This window comes from Carettochelys insculpta, chromosome 16 (genome assembly GCF_033958435.1).
Source record: "Carettochelys insculpta isolate YL-2023 chromosome 16, ASM3395843v1, whole genome shotgun sequence".
NCBI classification, from domain to species: domain Eukaryota; kingdom Metazoa; phylum Chordata; order Testudines; family Carettochelyidae; genus Carettochelys; species Carettochelys insculpta.
This window is the reverse complement of record NC_134152.1, coordinates 33308394-33328141: the sequence shown is the minus strand read 5'-3', so window position 1 is coordinate 33328141 and position 19748 is coordinate 33308394. Positions and strand designations below refer to the sequence as shown.

General features: G+C 58.3%; 2 protein-coding genes across 2 annotated transcripts in view; one reads left to right on the top strand and one right to left on the bottom strand.

Moving 5' to 3' along the window:
• The window catches only part of FAM83G (family with sequence similarity 83 member G), a 29450-nt gene extending 11692 nt beyond the window's left edge, over positions 1–17758 (top strand). The window contains exons 2-6 of the mRNA XM_075010795.1: positions 2544–2711; positions 8796–8920; positions 9835–10507; positions 12308–12320; positions 17536–17758. Of these exons, the coding sequence (XP_074866896.1) occupies positions 2544–2711; positions 8796–8920; positions 9835–10507; positions 12308–12320; positions 17536–17660 (1104 nt within the window). The 3' untranslated portion in view covers positions 17661–17758. The remainder of the gene's footprint in view (positions 1–2543; positions 2712–8795; positions 8921–9834; positions 10508–12307; positions 12321–17535) is intronic.
• SLC5A10 (solute carrier family 5 member 10) overlaps positions 1–19748 on the bottom strand; it is a 75495-nt gene that overhangs the window by 36523 nt on the left and 19224 nt on the right. The window contains exons 8-9 of the mRNA XM_075010794.1: positions 18045–18250; positions 14147–14282 (exon numbers count right to left, since the gene is read on the bottom strand). Of these exons, the coding sequence (XP_074866895.1) occupies positions 14147–14282; positions 18045–18250 (342 nt within the window). The remainder of the gene's footprint in view (positions 1–14146; positions 14283–18044; positions 18251–19748) is intronic.

Genomic DNA, 19748 nt, shown 5'->3' with positions numbered 1-19748 from the left:
TTCTTTTAACTGTCGTGCTCCCCCCCGTGCTGTGGAAACGGTGCACCCCCCCAACCGGGACAAGCCATGAAACTGACCATCTAGGAAGCTGCGCACAGTACTGAAGCCTAGACTGGAATGAGTAATTAACACATGGAAGGAGACTTTGCTTCTTGGAGGAGGAATAATGCTTTGCCCTCTGATAGCCTTAGGTTATAGGCATCTCAGTATTTGCAGAGAAGCGTCAAGCCTGCCCCTTTCACACAAGGAAACGCAGCTTTGCCAAAAGAACCAGACACCTGAGCTTCTCACGCGACACTCCACTAGCTAAAACAGAGGCCGTTGAGGGAACGGGAGTCCCAGGGCTCCTGGTGTCTGTTCTCAGGTGGTCACAGCAGGAGAAGGGGAGTCAGGACTTTGGGGTTCTGCTCCTGAGTGTTCCCCGTAAGCTGAGTGCTTGGGCAGCCGGGCAGGAAAGGCTCAGGTGCTGCCCAGCAGATTAGCAGAGTGCTCACAGTGGGCAGCGTGTGTTTTGTCCAGTGGTGCACATTTGTACATGCTTTGGTGCACATAAAATTTATTCTTCCCCTGGACAGAAAAAAATTAGAGGGACCCTGCTCCTGGCCCATCCCAGTGACTTCGGGCCAGGCGTGCAAACTGTCTGGGTGAGATCCTGGCCACTGACTTCAGCAGAGTCTGCACCTCAGTGTGCCAGTCCGTAAAACGAGGCTAACCCCACCCATCTCCAAAGCCTCAGAAGTCACCGGCTGCTCTTAGGACCCTGCTTGGGGCCGGGATGCAGGTCCAGACGACACTAAGACGAAAACCCCAGAAGTCTATTTGCATGCCCTGCAGCACGGATGCAGTACAGCAGGAGGGTTAGTACAGGGTGGACATGGAAGGTGCTGCCGAGATGCTTGGGAGCGGGTGACCGTCGTTCTTGGCATGGACGTTTGCTGTCCAAGGGAGACACGGGAGTGGAATCAAAGCACAGGGGCTTTTCAAAGGGCACTAACTGCCCTGTGGAAGGGAACAGAGTGGGTGTTCGGCTCAAGTGGGAGAGGCTGGTGCTTTAGGAGCTAAAGGACCCAGGTTCTCATACCGGCTTCTCTGAGGTGGGCCTAGTATCTCTCTCTCTCTCTGCAGAGCATGTGGGAAAGCTGCCATCTTGGCCCAGCCGGGGGGTGAAAACACGGGAGGCTCAAGAGGCCAGGCTCCCTAGCTGGCAGCTGTGACCCAGTACATTGGCCCGAAGATCCATTAAAATGCAATCTCAGGCAGGGTTACAGAGTGCTCCTGGCAGGGGCTGAACATTCAGGGCCTGTTGTGAGTGTGCATAGCTGAGTAAGCTCCTGCTCTTGCAGAGCCCTGCATGCAGGAGTGGCTCCATTGACTTTTGTGGGATTGCTTCCCTGAGTAAAGGTACCAGTGTTAGCACACCTGCAGGATCAGGACCCTGAGCTGGTGCCTGTCCCCTGCTTTCCTGATGCAAGTTCATTTGCACCTCTGGTCTTGGCCCCTGCTCCATGCGGCTCCCTGCCAAGGAAAGCCAGGCTCCTCGCTCAGTGAGCCCAGTGGGTTTGTGTCCCAGGCAGAGCATAAGGTCTTGGCCAGGGGTCAACAACCCTTCCAAGGCGGAGGGCTGAAATGTGACCTCTTGACCCCGGGTAAAGGCCAAGTGCCAGGGACACTTTTGAAAGTCACTGATAGTCCTACTTACAACAGCTTTGTTAATAAATACGTTAAGGCGCAGAGCTTTACCGGTTCGAGGGTGATGGGGAGCATTAGCTGGTCTTTTGTTCACCCGCAGGCGGCCTGGCTTCCAGCAAGCTCCCGGCTGCATGGGGGAGGAGCTGAGCTCCCGCCTCACGTGCCGATGGAAATCGGTTGGTCTGGCGCTCTTGGCACCCGTGCGGGGGGTCGCTGACCCCTGGTTTTGGCAGTTCAGTTCCTAGCACCCTGCAGAATCCTACACCGCCGGTGTCAGGGCAGAGGCAGATAAAACCAAGGACTGCTGGGGTGGGGAAGTCAGAGGGACGGGGCTGCAAATCTCACACTCCATTAGGGTACGTCTACACTCCCCCGGGAGACTGACCCAGGCAGGGTCAACGTTCCAGAGTTCAATTTCATGCGCCTAGTAGGGACGCACAAAACCGAACTATTAGACCAGATAAATCAATCCCAGATAAGTCGATTCCAGCTATGCAATTGTTGTAGCTGGAACTGCGTACCTAGGATCGACTTTCAGGTCTAGCAGAGAGCTGCCTTTAGAGGGCTAGAAATACGTTGGCAGCACCCGTACAGCTACACCGAGGACTAGGAAATGTTGCGCACAACTAGCCTTGTCCCAGGGATCCCAGCAGACAGGTCTAGCTTTCTGTTCTGTGTTTGTACAGCCCCTAGCGCAATGGGGACTTGGGCCACGACTGGGGCGTGTGGCTGCTATAATTACCAACACTTTTGGCCTTGACTTGATGCAGAACAGCAGGGGTCAGTCAGGAAAGCAACGCACGACAGGTTAGCCCGACCTGCCCATTTGAACTCACTCTCCTCTGCCCTTGCAGGTCATTGCTGTGGTCATGGACATGTTCACGGACGTCGACATCTTCAAGGACCTGCTGGAGGCCGGCTTCAAGCGGAAGGTCGGCGTCTACATCATCGTGGACGAGACCAACGTGAAATACTTCCTTCAGATGTGTGAGCGAGCCCAGATGCACACTGGCCACCTAAAGGTGAGCTGGGCAGAGCAGGCGGGGCGCCGTGCAGTGCGTGGGTCTAGGCTAAACATCTGCCCTTGCCAAGCCGGGCTAGCCAGCCGGAAGCTGGGCTACAGAATCAGCCTTGATTCAGCCTGGCCTCTCCCCTGGTTTCCGTGGCTGCACAGCAAATGCACAAAATGGGGACGGCACACGTGGCCCAGGCTGAGGGGTGACGCGCACTTCCAGGTACAGGAGCACCAGGCCCATGGCACCGGCACCGAATTGCAGCCCAGCGTGGTGTTAATAATAGTGAGTGGCCTGGCCAGCACGTTTCTCGCACGCCTCCAGGCTACCAGCCTGGAACAAGGAGCTGCCTCGCACGTGGGACGCCACAGCAGGGCCCACAGCTGACTAACAAAGGCCCCTCCTCAGCCGCTGAGACCATGCTGGTTGGGATTTCACAAGCCTCCACGCGCACAGTGCCGGCCATTACCGTCTCCGAGGCAGAGAAGCCGACGGTGCCGCAAACGGTTCTCGGAGCTCTGCCTTGGCTCAGGAGGGAGCGGAAAGCAGGGACAGGAGGGGTCCCAGGGGACCCCCAAGCACGTCTAATGCCCATTTCCTTCCCAGCATAGACGGAGCGCAGATCCCAAGTAAGTGCTTCTGAGCCCCCGCCAAGCCCCACACGGGGATGGGAGTGTGGGTGTAAAAGGAAGGGGCGTGCCGGCTAAGCCAGGCAGTGGCGCCTAGTGGCTAGTGTGCTGCAGTTCAATTCTGCTGTCCTTGGCTTTCCTCTGTCCTTGAGCAAAATCATTGCCCTGCATAGTGCCTCGGTTTCCCCAGCTGGAAACTGGGGATAGCGATGCCGCCTGCCTTCCCAGTGCGCTGGGAGATCTCCTGATTGGCGCGAGGGTGGTTGTTAAATCAGAGCTTCCGCTCTCCTTTCGGTTTCAGGGTGCCCATCATGGGGGGGGCAGCAGCCGAGTGAAATCAGCGCCGGTTTGTCTGGGAGACAAGGCCTAAGCTGTCGGCCAGGCCTTGGCTGCCCAGTGAGGCCCGGCAAGGAGCCAGGCCTGGGGAGAAACCCAGAGGGGGTGGGTTGGAGAGAAGACACCAGACGGACTGGCCTCAGGATGCTGTCACACGGTTTTCTATCCAGACCTCCTCCCCGGCCCTTGAGTGGACCTGTCCAGGAAGTGGCTGATATTGCCGCATGGCTGGGCACAAATGCAAATTAACAATAGCGCGAGGAAGGCCCCAGGCACAGGCCACGTCCCAGGCAGGTGGGGCTGCTCTCTGCTGCAGGGAAGGGGGTGTTTGGCAGGCTGGAGTCCATAGGCCAGGGGGTCTCTTCTGGGCACAGGGGTCTTGGAGGGAGGCTGTCCCAATCAGCAGCATGCGTAAGTCCCGGCGGCTGCTGGAGGAGGGGCGAAAGGCAGGGTGGAGAAGTTAGCAAGGAGCGTTGGCACAGAAGGCCTGATCCACCCTGCGTCCTCACTCCATGCAGGCCACAGAGCTGATCTGGGCACCGGCGAACCCAGGGGGCAGGGCTAGGAATCCTCCGCCAGGGTCCCCACGGTGCTGGGCAGCCTAATGGACGGAGCTGTCTCTGCAGTCCCCCGGACCCAGCCATTCTGCAAGGGAAGATCCATCGTGTCTCCCGGCCCACACACATGGTCCTGCCCAGCCAGGCTCTGGGGCAGCCTAGGGGCATGAGAAGAGACGAGAAGACAACAAGGGAGGCCTTTGCACCCCGCAACAGCAAGGAGGTGGGGTGGGGATGGATATGCACGCGCATACAGACACCCATGCACGCACATACACACACACCCATGCACGCACACACACACACACCCATGCACGTGCACCCACATGCGCTGATCAGACGTGGGCCGATGGGGAGAGGGTACCAATGGAAGGTGCAGGCTGTATTCACCCAGGACACTCAGGCAGACAGTGACTTGGCTTTGATGTCCCCAGCCTGTCCCCGGCTTTTAAAAGGAGAAACTCGGCTTGTAACCAGCCCCTGACAACAGGCTCTCTGGGCGGCGTCTGTGCTAAATCCAGCTGCCACGTGGGCTGCCCCCAGCCCCGTGCCCTGCAGATGATCGATCACTCTTGTGGGCATTTATACCACATCAAAGCAGCCCCACCATCGGGGGCAGAACAACCGCCCCCCCGCCCGCAGAGAACAGGCAGGGATGCGCGAGGCCCACGTGGCGGTGGGGGTTGAACGTGGGCCATACATCGCCACGGCTCTTGTCTAGGTGCTGCGCTGCCGTGTCGGCGGACGTTGTCGGGGCAGAGATCAGACAGTGCCACAACGACCTGTGATGCACCGCTAAGGAGCTCTCTGGCTAGTCCATCAGCTGCACTTCTGCGCCCCTGATCTCCAGCACAGCTGGCAGCCTCCCTTCCGGAAGCTCCCTGAACACCCCAGGTCAGGGATCTGCTGGGTGAGAAGGCTCCTGCAGGTGCCACCTCCAGAGGTCTGCCCCCCCTGGACAGAGCTCCCCAGGCTCACGGGTTACAGCAACCCGTCCAAGAGGGCCAGCGTTGTGTGATGGCAAAGGGTGCAGGGGAGGTGTTCCCAGCAGTGACTCAAGCCAACGGGGTGCACCTTTGACCCTCCCTCCAGAGCAACGATCAAAAGCTGCAACGCACCAGCTGGGTGTGTGGCTGTTATTGCAAACTCGGTGCCTGGGAACGGCCTGGTTTCACTTTCAGGCCGGCTGACACCTCGCCTAGGCTGTACTTCAACCACCGGGCTGTAAACTGCCCTGCCTCTTGCCTGGCTTGGCAGAGCCAGGGCGGCCGTCTGCCTTGTGGAATGCAGCCACGTGGCTCCAGCCATCACGCAGCTGCCCGACTGGACGACCAAGGGCCTTGAGCTGGCCCACAGTAAGGGTGTAAATGTAACCCACGCACCTAGCGGGGAGGTTCGCTGCCCCTCGGAGTGGCACCTAGACCACTTACATGCAGGGAGAATGGATCTCCTCTGCAGCCTCAGCTGAGAGCCAGGGGGCTTTTAGCTCGAGCTGTAGAGGCTCCAGCCCTGAGCTCCTAAGGGCCCAGGTTTGAGCCCACCTGTGGGCAGTTATAGAAACACAGCAGGAGCAACCTCCCCACCATAGGGCTAGCAGGAGAGTGGTGCGTGGGACAGAGGCAGTGCTCCCTGTAAGCTGAACACCTGGGGGGGGGCCAGCCAGCTGAGCAGCAGCAGCAGGTGGTTCTGCTGGTGGGCCATGTAAGACGCCTTGGGGCACATCACAAAATTTATTCTGCCCATTGATGGGAAAAAATTAAGGGGAGCCCTGGCCAGAGAGCCCCCAGGGACGTACATGCAGAGAGAGAGGGAAGCTCCGGGCTATGCAGACAACACAGCGACGCTTTCTGACAGGTGCCTGGTGCTCTCCTACCCTGCACAGCAGCCGGCTGGGCTTGCTGGTGGACATGGTTCCCAGACATCTCCTGGGCCATGCGACAGTTAAATGTCAAACCCGTCATGCGGGAGAGACTCAAATGCCGGCCAGCAGATTAGCAGAGCGCCCACAGCTGGATTTTGGTTTCCGTTAGTGGTGCGTATTCGTACATACAAATTATTCTGCACACGGTGGAAAAACTCCACACAGGCACGGGAAGGATTAGCGGGAACATTGGTTGGCAGCCGTGTTCCCTGTAAGCCGGGAACTTCGGCAGCCGCCCAGAAGAGAGTCAAATGCCACCCAGCTGAGCAGCAGAGCACCCAGTCAGCAGCGTGTTTCTACTAGTGGTGCCCATCCGCAATGCCTCAGTGCACACAATAAAATTTATGCCGCATAAGGTTGGGGAGGGGGAAAAATGAGAGAGACCGCTGGTTGGGAGGCAGGCTCCCAGCAGCCATGTAGACAGCCCCTGGGAGTCAGTCGGCGGAATGGGGTAAAGCAGTTGGGACACACCAGAAGCCTCAGACGCTATGTGGAAAGTGCTTGGAGATGGATCATGCGAGATAACAGGTGCTGAAGAAATGCAAGTTGTTATGTCAGCGTCTAACAAGCAGGCTCCGTGCTCAGTGCTCCTGGAAAACAAGGCCCGGGCTTGGGAACACCAGACAATTTGTTAAGCAACTGCTGAGTGTTTGCAGAGTGATTCAGGCCTTGGGAGAAGTCGCAATTGTGTTTTCTGATCAGTCATCCATCCCTGTGCGTGTTCGCTTTGTGTTCTTCCGATTAAATCAACAGATCTTACTTAAAGCAGCTGGTGCAGGCGAGGGAGGAGGAGAGAAAATGAAACTTACCTTGAGCCCTCGGTGGTTTGTTCTGCTGGATGTTATCTGGCAGCAGATAGTGAATTTCTGAAAAGGGTTGACCATGATGGAGGAGCTGGATTAATGGGCTGTTATGGTAGGTTAGCTTAACAAGAATGCCCCGGATCTGGGGAGGGAATGAGGTCGGCTTCTCGCTTGTTTTGCTGGATGTGGAAATGTAAAGAGCAAGATGTTTAAGTCTCATCCTGAGCTGCCAGTGAGCCGGCCGTGCAGGCACCTCAAAGCACACTGGAGTCTGCTCAGCATCTCTCGGGGTAAGTCCACACGAGCATTTTCCCCACGAGTTAATCGCCGGCCAGTTATATCGAGGCAGGTCCCACTCTATCCACATGAGTGTGAAACCCCCTCTGTACGGCATGGCGGAGCCCACCCCAAGCTCCAGCCAGCACGTGACTGTGAAAAGGGGACCATCCAGCAGCAATCCTCAGAAGGCAGGAAATTGGCCTCCAAGCGTGCTAGGTATTTGGGGGAAGCAGCAAACGCCAGAATGCAAGTCCCAGACAAGCCACTGACTCACTGAGGAGCAAGGCAGCTAATGGCCTTATGTCTCTGCTCCCTTCTCAGCACAGAGGATAACACTGTCTGAGCCCATGCCTGCACACCAGGCGCTGCTGCAACCGTGTCATACCGTAGTCACTTCCTGCATCGAGGGAAGGGGAGTTCCCATGCACAGCGGGAATCCCTCCTCTCTGCAGGGTGGTATCCAGTGACTGAAGAACTCTAGCTGTGGCAACATTGGGGGTCCGGCTGGTTTTACTGCAGTGCTGAGAAGCGCGACTTTTTCACACCCCTCAGTGACGTAGCTAAGTTGATTGATGTTTTATGGGTAATCCATCAGAGCTAGTGCAGGGCTGGCCCTTGTCCAGGCAAAGATCTGGGCAGAGCTTTGAAGATAAGGGCTATGCTGTTTTAGCGGGGCAAGGGGCCAAATTCAGCACCAGCGATGGTGGTGTGAAACCAGAGCCCCCGTCAGCAGGAACAACACGGCATCTGGCAGCACCTTACAGACAGATTTATGTGGGCATAAGCGTCTGTGGGCAAAACCCAAGGAGAGAGGCTGGCATAATTACACCAGCCCATGGGAAGCAGGGAGTGACCTTATCAAGTGGAGGATCAGCGCTTACCTGGCCAGTTCAGTCCGGGCGGATGTGGCCCACTCCCAAGAGCTGGTGAGGAGGTGTGAATACCAAGAAAGGGAAAATTGCTTTTGTAGTGAGCTGGCCATTCCCACTCCTGTTCAAATGCCGATTGATAATGTCAAGTGCGCAAGGGAACTGCAGCTCCGCAGTTCCTCTGAGGAGTCTGTGTTGGAAGTGTTTTTGTTGAAGGATGGACGCTTTTAAATCTGTTACTGAGAGGCCACAGAGACGGACGTGCTCTCCTACTGTTGTTGCACGTAGCCGTTGCGGATGTCTGATTTGTGTCCATTTATTCTGCTGCGTAGAGACAGTCCCGTCTGGCCACTGTATGTGGCGGGAGGCACTGTGGGCACCTGATGGCAGATATCACCATGGGAGACGTGCAGGTGAATGAGCCCCTGATGTTGTAGTCAGGCCCAAAGCTGGAGTCTCTTGAGTAGCAGATCCAGAGTTCTAACAGTGCAGCTGAGCAGAGTCAAGCCCACGCTGGCCAAGAGTGTCCTGGAAATGGGAACGGGCATTTTATAAACAGCAAATCAGCAGGAAGAGGGACCAGTCTTCAGCCCTCAACTGGAGTCCTCTGAGGCAGCCCTGAGCCTCTCCCTGCACTGCCTCCTCTTCATCCGGACACAGGGTGCTCTTCCAACCCGCTGCTTTGCTTTTGTCTTGCAGAATCTCCGCATCCGCACCACGGGGGGAACAGAATTTTTCACCCGTTCAGCCACAAAGTTCAAAGGCACCTTAGCCCAGAAGTTCATGTTCGTGGATGGGGACCGGGCGATGTGCGGCTCCTACAGGTAATCCGGAGACAGCTCTTTGCGCTGCTTCCCTGCCTATCGAGCATGCTGGACTGGGTCAGCCCCTGCTGAGCCATTAAGGGACCCGGGGGTAAGGCAAGTGTTTTATTAAGAGGCTGCGAATTATGATGCTCAGGACAGCACAGGGTTGGAGAACCCAGCTTCATGCACCTGGGGGAACCTGCTGAGATCTGCATGCAGAAGCCTGCTACTGCACCCCAATCCCGGCCTGCAACACCCCTGGGACACACAATGAGCCCAACCTCCCCCTGCAATACACAGCAAGCTCCACCTCTCACTCCTGGTCATCCCACCCCCAACTTGCCCCGAGATAAGCCTGCTGCTCCTACTAGGTGGCAGTTGTGTGAGGGCCAAGGTGTGGGAACTAGGGATGCAGGCGGAATTGCAGCAGCCCTGAGCTCGCAGCCTAGCACCTAGGGTCCTGGCTTTCCCCCCACATGCAGCAGGCTCTGCTGCCGGCCCCACACCCGGGGACCCAGCTGCCCCCTTGCTCTCTGGGGGTTCTGCACCCTGGGCTTTGCTGCTGGCTCCAGGTCTGGGGTCCTGGCTTCCAGCCCTGTGTGCCGAGGGGCTCTGCTGCCAGGCCCAAGCCCAGGTCCCAGCTGCTGGTGAGGGCTCTGCTCCCAGGCTCAGCTGCGGGGGGACAGGGAAAGGGGGAGATGTCTTCACCCCCCCTCCAACATTTTCCCATGCCACTGGGCAAGGGCTTCTTTCTAAGGCCGTGCTCTTGTCCCCAGACCAGACTAGCCCAGGCACTCGCAGGGCAGGCAGCTCTCTGACCCTGCTGGCCCAGCTCCCAATAGCAAGCCAGGGAGCAGGAGAACTGAGGGATGGGGCGAGGCGTCCATTGGCTGCCGGGCACTCAGACAGCTTCCACTTGGTTTCCACTCCAGCTTCACCTGGTCGGCAGCCAGGACCGACAGGAACGTCATCTCGGTGCTCTCCGGGCAGGTGGTGGAAGCCTTCGACAAGCAGTTCCAGGAGCTGTACCTCATGTCTCGGGGGCTCAGCCTGAAGTCCATCCCCATGGGTGAGGAGCCAGAACCGGAGCCAGTAAGCCTGCCTTCCGTCACCCCTGTGAACCCGGCCAACGCCGTCATAAAGAAGCTGATTAACCCCAAGTATGCCCTGGTGAAGGCCAAGAGCGCCGACCAGATCAGCAAGACGTCGTCCGAGGGGCCAGCAGGTGCTGGCCGAAATGAGGCGGTGGCCAGCAAAGGCAAGGCCCTTCCCGAAGGTCCAGGGGCCGAGCGGCCGAACGACGCCGCCGAGCAAGTCCCATCCATCCATCCCGGTCTCCTCAACCTGGAGAAGGCCAACATGTTTGACTACCTACCCACGTGGGTGGAACCAGACCCAGACCCCAGCGAAATCTTGGGCTACATCAACATCATCGACCCCAGCATCAAGAACGTGAAGCTGGCCCAGCTGAACCGCATCAAGGTCTGCGATAGCTCCCAGGCCAACGTGCTGCACAGGAAGATGCTAAAGAACAGGGAGCTGGACGCTAAGAGAGACCAAGAGCACAGAACAGCCCCTCCAGCCCTACCCAAGGCAGCTTCCGCTGCCGTCGAAAGCCCCAATGCAGGGAGTCCTGAGAAGGAAATGCCAGGAGCACTTGCTGTCCTAGCCGTGAGCCAGCACCCGATGCAGCCCCCAGCCGCTGAGACGCCCCAGACGGACGTCAGGCCGCCAGTGCCAAGGCCGAGGACGGTCAACGTCACGGACTTTATCTCCAAACACAGCGCGCTCGGCAATGACAGCGCTGGCCTGCTAGGGGGCACCGCGCTGCAGGCGCACCAGGAGGCGGAGCCATCGAATGCTGCTCCTGGACCAGGGGAAAACCCCACACTGGCCAGCGACGGCCCGTCGAGGAGGGAGGCGGCTGTAACGCAGGAAGCCCAGGACGCAGCAGCCACGTGTCCTCTGAACGGGCTGGAGGGAGAGGAAGAGGAAGAGGCCTATTTGACGGACAGCGACCAGGAAAGCTATTCTAGCTGTTCCGCCACCCCCAGCTACCACCCCTCCAACGCCTCCTCCACCTCGGACGATCTCTGGGAGGGCAGAAGCCGCTTTGGGCCGCTCCGAAGAACCAACTCCGATTGCGTCCCCAACGGGGGGCCCCTGCACCTGCACAGGAAAATGAGCGACCCTCACATCAGCCGGGGCACCTACGTCAGCCCCCTGGAGAGCCTGCAGCTGCTGCCACGCTCGAGCTCGGAGGAGGCGTCCCAGAGGTGGAGGAAGGACACCGAGGTGATTAGGTGTGTGCTGAGAGCGGGCTCGGGCCCCCGCGCTGTCCTGGAGGGGAACGGGGCACTCGCCAGCGCGGCCGTGCAGGTAGGACGGCTGGTCACATCACACCGCACGTCCCTTTGTTCTCAGCCCCAGAACCCAGACGGGTTCCCCACGCAGCTCAGGGCTGACCGGAGGGAAAAGGGCGCCCAGGGAGAGCTTGTGTTTTCATACTGCTATCCCTCAGCTGCCTCCCCCGACCCCCACACACGGCCCCCGGCCCTCCGCCGCCTCCCCCGACCCCCACACACGGCCCCCGGCCTTCCGCTGCCTCCCCCGACCCCCCCGCCATTGCCCCCGGCCCTCCGCTGCCTCCCCCGACCCCCCCATTGCCCCGGCCCTCCGCTGCCTCCCCTCACTACCCGCCCATCCACCTTAAGTCCCCTGACCCCTCACGCCACCCCTGCTGCCTTCCCTTGCTCCCCCTCCTCTCACCTGGCCCCCAAGCAGCAGCCGCGCTGCCTCTCCCCCTTTGCCCCGAGCTCCCTTCCGCAGCCTCGCAGCCCAGGCCCTCCCCTCGCCCGCGGGGTGGCTGTCTGCATGGCCACCCATAACGCCAGCCCTGGTGCAGCTCCTCCGGGGACCCTCAAGGAGGTACTGGGGTGACTAGACCGTCCTACCAGCCCCACCACGGTGGCACTGCCTTGTGTCGCATGCTGCCTCTAGCACAGCTCATGCAGCCCAAGCCGGGCCTTACAACCCCAGCTGCTGTGCAGGGCGGAGCTGGGGGTCTGGGGGCAGAGCAGAAAGACGCCCCCCTCCCCGCCCGATCCCCAGCTGGCACAAGGGTGCCGCTAACTTTTTCCAACCAGGGTAGAATAAATTTTGTTATGTGCAACCAGGCATGTGCCGACGTGCACCGCCTCTAGAAACGCACGCTTTTCACCCAGCCATATTTCTGGCTCCAGCAAAAGGCCCTCTGAGCAGCCAGGCCAGGGGCAGTGGTGTGAAGCTCAGTTGGGGCAGGGCTCGCACATGCAGGCGTGTCCCTCCCAGGGTGGCTGCTGTGCTCCTGCTACAACAAACCGATCAGCAGCAAAGGGAGAAGCACCGGGACGCCTCATGACTCAGGCACCCGGCCACGGTGCGGTGAAATAGGGGTGGTGGCCTGCCCGGGAGAACATTGCAACTCTCCATAGTCAGCACTTTTCAAGCTACTCCCTCTGCACAGTCACAGCTGGGAGCGTGCCCATCGCTGGGTTTGGCTTCATTTGTGGGGCAGAGCTGCTCCCACTGGGCAGGGCAGTGCCTGGATGCTCCCTCTGCTGAGCCACCGGTGCTCCAGGTGCTCCTGTCCAGCTGCACGCTCGCCGCATTTCCGTCCCCAGAGGTAAAAAAGGAGCTTACGGCAGGATTGCACGTCCCACCTTCCAGTGCAGTCACTCGTGCGGGGCCCGATCCCCAGCTGGCACAAGGGTGCCGCTAACTTTTTCCAACCAGGGTAGAATAAATTTTGTTATGTGCAACCAGGCATGTGCCGATGTGCACCGCCTCTAGAAACGCACGCTGCCCCCTGTGGGTGGCTGCAGGCACTCTGCTACTCAGCTGGGCAGCAGCTGAATCTCTCCTGAGCGGCCACCCAAGGACACAGCTGACAGGGAGCACTGGGTTCCACTGAATTCCCTCAATGGAGCTCTAATCTGTGTCTATAGGGAACAAAATTTACCAGCCCAGACCCATGTGTCTATAAGGAACGAAATTTACCAGCCCAGACCCAAGGCATGTTGGCCCTCCCTCTCCTGCCCAGCTGGTGCCAAGCTAACAGCCAACGACTTCATCAATCCCAGCACTTGGTAGCCCTGGCTGGGCCCAAACTTTTCAGGCGTTGCTGTGGAGCAGTCTCCTTTGGCCCTGCTCCCCAGCCACCGTGCTTCAAACTGGCCAGGTAGCTGCGTATTTTTGCAGCAGCTTCCTCCAGAGGGTTTAAGGAAAGCCACCGCTGAGTCACGTCATCACCATTCCGAGGCACACCAGAGAGACCTCTGCCAGCCCATTTACAAACAATAGGGCATTACGAAGCCTAAATAACCCCTGGTGTAATGGGGAGAGGCCCAGATTCCACAGGGCCATTCATTGGAGGGTTACACCTGACAGGAATGTGGCCTAATAGGCCGTGATGGGTCTAAATTAACCCTCTCGTCTGACCCTGTGCAAACTGCACTGGGGCATGGAGGATCCAGCATCCCCAAGCTCAGCCAGTCCAGTTGGGTTCCAAACTGAACCCCGAAGTGGAAAGAGCCTATCTCCCATGTAGGTGCTGCTAAAATCTGCCCCCATCAGGCAATTTTGCAAAGCTTGCACCTTTTGTGGGGCGAAGGCTCATAAGCAGAGCTGGTCTAGAGTTAAACTGCAGCCCTGACACCCCACCCACATCCCCAGTCGGGATCCAGACAGGCTAGCTCTAGCACAACAAGATGCTCCTTCCAAAGCCCAGAGCATTTCACTAGCTGCACGCAGAGGCCACCGTTGCAATGCAGCCACCTCTGGGGCCGGGGAGAGCAGCCCAACGGTGCACAGCTCAGACCAGGAGAGGGAAAGGAAAATTTTTCACCAAGGATGCTAAGGTAAATCCCAGGTCAATGTTACCGCCAATCTTTTCCACCCAGGTGTAGAATAAATTTTACATGCATCAAGGCATGTGTAAATGTGCACCAACGACAGAAACAAAACCGAGCTTCAGGCGCTCTGCTAATTAGCTGAGCTCCACTGGAATTTCTCCTGGGCAACTGCCTAAACTCCCAGCTTACGGGGAACGTTGCCCTGCAGGCTGGTTAATGTCCCAGCAGAGCCTGTTGTCCCCATCCTCTCTGCTGTGCAGCGCAGCCTTCCCCTCTGATCCGTGACAACTTTTGCCCAGAGAGCGGCACATTATTGAACCGACATTTCCCCTCTACTGTGCCTGTCCCTCACCTGGATAGAGAACCCGGCTGATCATCCCTGGCATGATGATAAGCCCCAGTGGCAGCATTTTCAGATAGCCAGCCAGGATGGAGCCGGCTTTGGCATGACTCAGGTTCTTTGCCGAGAGAGATCTTTGCACAATGACCTGCAAGAGAGGAAGAGACACGACCAGCTGCAGCCAAGTTTGTGAGATTTGTCCAAACACCCCTGCTACCTCCAGACTCCCCCAGCGCTGGGGATGGTTAGCGCCAGACACGCATTTTGGAGCCCACGGTCCTTGCACCCTGCAGGGCCGGGGTTCTGTTCCCAACAGGCCCTGCTGGTATTCTCCATTGCCTCAGCCTTCTTCCTCTGGAGACCCCAGCTCCAGCATGCAAAGTTCTCTCTTGCCTTCCACCAGGCTGAAGTGAGAGCACTGCATGCTGGGATGCGTCGCCTCTGTGGGTCACAGCCTGGCAGGACGCAGCTGTAGCCAGGGCTAATGCCACGCAGAGCCCTGCTCGTGACGGGCATCTGTCCTCTGCTCCCCGTGTTAGTACAACAGAGGGGAGAAGGGGAACAGCCCCTGTACCTACAGAGACAGCAGCAGCAGCAACCACCATGGGCTCAGCGCCCATCGGTGCCTGGTGCCTCGCCGTTTCCTTCCATTACAGAGCCAGCAGCGTTGTTAAACCCTCACTGCCGTGTGGTGCATTCCTGTTCACGCTGACCCGCTCTGTCCTAGAATGAAGGAGCCATTTCCCCCTGCCCCCCCCCAAATTCCTGATTCCCCTCAAAAACAGAGACAAGTAAGTGACAGCCGTGCCATGCAACCCTACACAAACACCCCCTCCCCCAGCACGTAGTGCGTCCCACGCACTGCAGGCTGCACCTCTCTGCACTGCCCTCCCAAGTGGGAGGAGAGCGCTCGGGCAAGTGTCCCACTGCTCCGTCACCAATTCTGCAGCTCCCGGGGCAGAGAGGTGCAGGGGTGTGAGCGGAAGAGGGGGGTTGACGGCACAGTCCCACAGTGTGTGAGGCCTGAGGCGCAGACAGCACTGTCACCTCCAAAGCACAGGGCACCCCCACCCACACAGTCTCACTCACAAGGCAGCTGCGTGAATGGCCCCATTTCCCAGATGGGAAAACTGAGATGTAGGGAATGTCCCTATTTCCCAGCTGGGAAAACTGCGACACAGGCCTGAGCAACTCAAGAGCAGCGCCCGTAATGCAGACCCAGAGCAGCTAATCTTCCAGGTCTCTGCCAGAACCAAGCATCTGCCATTGACAGCAGGGACAGATTCAGAGTCTCTCTTAAACCAGCCAAGTCATAGCTGCAAAAAAATCAGCTGAGCTAAACAGCCCGACCCCAGCCCAGGGCTTCATTCCTGGGGCCCAGCACCTCACTGGGTGCGGCTCCACATGACTGGGCCCCTTGTTCACAGGTGCCGAGTGCTCAGGTCCCCCATTGTTGTTGCAGTCTCAGGGCTCAAGAAAAGCCTGTGAAAGTAGCCACCCAAGGAGCAGCATCACCCTGGGGGGACGGCAGCCTTGTCCCAGGTCAGAAAGACCCAGCTTTCCCGGCCATCATGCCTTCCCCATTGAGCAGGCAGCCTGCAGCCCCCCCTTAAGCTACCACTCACTCCCCCCAGTGTCTGGGGGCACCTCTGCCAACAAAATCACACTGGAGGGAGACCAGCCTGAGTTCAGTGAGCCTCAGCCCCGCAGGCCCTCGTGACCCACCCAGCATGGGCAAGAGGGGATCTGGCCCAGACGGTCGCATGGCTCTTTCCCGGCTTTTCTGTCCAATGAGCTGGGGACAGTGTTGCATGCAGGGGCTGCTCTGGGGTCCCCATCGCTAGGGCTCAGAGGAGTTTGAATGGGTGAATTGCAGCAATGCAGCACGAGGACCAGCCAGAGAACCAGCTGAGTCATGGGGGATGGCACAGGGGCAGCCTGGGAGTAAGAAGGAGGCACCAGGTCATCCCACAAGCTTTGGCCAGGGCATGGAGCACTCAGACAGAGAATTTAGAGAGGAAGGACAGCCCAGCTTCGAGTTCTTCCTCCACCAGACCCTATGAGACCTTGTGGAAGTCACATAATCTCACTCTGCCTCGGTTCCCCTTCTGGAAAATGGTGTGTCCTAGTTCTGTCTCCCCTGCTGAGATACTGGGCAGCCCAAGCCAATGTTCCCTCTAGTATTTTTCCCTGTGGGGTGGAATAAACTTTGTTATGTGCACCCAGGCATGCACAGACTTGCACCACAATAGAAAAGTATGCTGCTGGCCGCCGGCGTTCTGCTAATCAGCTGGGTGGCACCTGACTCTCCTGGGTGGCCACCCAAGGGCTGAGCATACAGGGAACGAAGGCCCAATCCATACCAGCACAGGAGGCACTCAGCTGTTCTGGGAGGGAGGCCCAGAGAGTGGCAAGGCCAGAACTGCAGTCTGATGGGTGACCAGCAAGGAACCAGTGTGTTTCTCAGGCAAGCTGCCGCGGCTCAGGGTTCCAGGCTGCTGATGTGGTGGGAACATGCCTGGTGCATCACCTCGCTTGCTAGCAGCTGTCGGATAACTAAATATTTGCTCTTTCTGTGGGATGTCTCAGCGCGTACAAAGCTGTCCCCGATCAGGCTTTTGCTTGACCCTACGAGGGTCCTTTGGGCATGTTCAGCATGGACAGAGATGCCTGAGAGCACTCAGCCCTTGGGGGGATCAAGCGTAGATGATGAGAAAGGCACACCCAGGACGTGCAGTGGCCTTGTGCCTTGTTGTTTACGTGGAGGTGGAGTGGGTGAGAAATGCAACCTCCCCTGGGAGTGGAGGTGTCTGACTGGGGGTGGGCTTACATCCGTTTTGCAGATTGTGCCCATGATGAAGGGTTGGGAGGAAAAGGAACTATCCAGGGTATTTAGCCAGCTCAGAGGATGGACACAGAGCAGGACAAACAGCTGGTCCAGACAAGCTCCTAAGAAAGCCGGTGAAGAGTGGGGGAATAAGGATTACAGGGGCCTGGATCCAATGTAACGTCCCCTCTGTACAAACAACCAACCCCCACAATGCAACAGTGCTGCTGGTTCTCGGTCACCACCTGGGTCACCTCCTGCTCCAGCCTTCCCAGGAGGCGTCTCGCTTACCACTCACATCCCCAGCTCCAAGCTGTACTGATCCATGGGCTCCTCCAAGCCCAGAGCCTGGATCCAGAATGGCAATGAGAAATGCTGGGCTAAGGCTTAATTCTTTCTCATGGGGGTTCCTGGTACTGCCAAACCTGGGGAGTATTATAGCTGGGAAACGGTAATGGGACATGCCCAAGGTTGCACAGTGAATCAGTGGCATCATGCGCAGTGTTTCAGGAGCATGTGCACATCCAATTCTTGCCAGTAACCTTTATTGTCTTCTCTCGCCTTTATCAAACAGCCTTTCCACCACCCCAGAGCCAGGAGCCCTGCCTGCACAGGACAAGGCAAAGTTTGCATCCATGCCCCAAGACACGAGAAGAACCCACAGCCCAGCAAATACAAGGCAGACGGAACCAGTGCTAAAAAACCCACCGCAGCCCCCAGCCCCCAACCATACTGGCAAAGCAAAGGGTTCAGCTCCCCCAGGAACGTGCAGCCCGGCCACCTCTCGCAAGGCAACAGCAGAGCAGCCGGCAGACTCTTGAACTCCCTGCCAGAAAGCCAGAGGACAGCGGATGAAGGGAGGACAACACTTGGCATCCCACTCACCAAACTCTCCCAGTCCAAGCACCTCAAGGCCAAGGTGGGGGGAGGCCAACAGGTTCCCCCCGACTCCAAAAGGAGGCTGCCAGGGGCCACCAGCCGCAAAGAGCTGTAGGTGCCAAAGCTGGTGGACTGCAAGGATTCGGAGGCCCCGGAGTGGGGAGCTGCCATTCCGCGAGGGAGGGGGAACATGTTTACATTTACCTGGTCGGTGCACCAGTACCAAGTGGCCAAAACCGACAGCCCGAAAGTCATGCCAGTCCAGGGGAGGTCTCCGGAGACGGGATCTCGGAAGAGGTGCATGGCGTCAGCTCGGGGCAGGTGGCAGGTTGTGTTGGGGATAATCTTGGCTGGAACAGCCTTTAAATAAGCCTTGGCCAGGTTCTGGGAGCCTCCGATTTCTCCAAAGGCTGGAAGGTAACAGGAAGGGGAGGCCGATTAGAGCCCTGAAAATAGGAGTGGATCAGCTGGCAGAAGCCCCAGCCACCTTCCCAGTCAGAATCTTCCCTCCCATCCCGCTTGTCACAGGAGCAGAGCCAGGCAAAGAACCACCATGCGCTGCGGTGGAGTTTTATTCTCACTCGAGAGGCACATGCATCAGCTGGTGGGTTTCTCAGCCGCGCCCAGCAGATTCCGGCTCCCCGCCAGGGGATGTGTCCCTGGAGCCAGGCGTCTCTCTGGGACACTTCCTCCACGGAGTTTGTACTGCAGACGAGGTACTTTTATTAAAGAAGCCCCGTCCCTAGGCAGCAGGGTGCTCCTGCTGAAGTGCTACAGGAGACCAGCAGAGGTAGCAAGTGGCTTGATCCAGGAGGGTGCCAAAGGCAGGGTCAGGAGTCAGACTATCTTCTACCTATTTAGGTATTGACCTGGTCACCCTCCCCACCCCCAGCCCATCACTATAGTCTCTGGGCACCTAGACACAAGTGCAATACTAATTTGCTTCTCTGGGTTTTCTTTGGGTAGATCTCCACTGCCAGCGGAGGTGTGACAGCAGCACGTCCAGGCATCCCTGAGTTGGCGTCCATCTAACTCCTACGGGCTGGGGAAGCCCAGCAAGGAGGCTGAGCAGGTCCACCAGTGGCTAGCCCAGGGGACAGCAACCCCCACCATCAGCACGCGAGGCGAGAGCTCAGCCCTGCTCCTGCTCCCCCATGCGGCCGGGAGCTGGCTCAAAGCCAGGCCTCCTGTAGATTAACAGAAGACCAGCTAATGCTACCAACTACCCCCTAACCGGTAAAGCTCCGCACCTTTATTTATTAATGAAGCTGCTGTCAGTAGGACTATTAGTGACTTTTAAAAGGCTCACCAGCCCTTGGACCGTGCATAGAGGCCAAAAGGTCACATTTCGGCACTCCACCTCAGAAGGGTTGCTAACCCCTGGGCCGGACTGGACTGCTCCTGGGACTGGAGCTCACTAGACCACTGCTGGTACAAGCCCATCTGGATGTTCTGCAGTCACACCTCCGACGGCAACGTACATGGACCCTTAGCAATGGCGTCTTCTCCCTGGAGCACATCCCGCTCCGGGGTGAAAGTGATGCTTGTGCTAAGTGCTAAGGTCACAAGCTCGGGTAGCCGCTCACAGACCAGCCCCCTGTTCGAGAGCACCCCCCAGCAGCTCGTGTTCAGCAGCTCGCAGAGCGCCCAGCTCCCCACCAGAGCAGGGGCCGTCTGCAGCTGCTCCCAGGTGGAGCTGCTAAGCCAAAATCCAGGCTCGAGATGCTGCTCTGTCCTCTCGCTTCCTCGCGCCCCTTGGGAGGTGGAGGCTAAATTCTCCTTGTAGCTGCTGCAGTCCAGCCCCACTGACGCTGGCTGCCCAGGAGGAGAACTCGGCCATGGATGCATGGGAAGGCAGCACGCTTGGCTTCCAAAAGGGGGAGAAAGGATGCCACCCCCCGTCCTTCC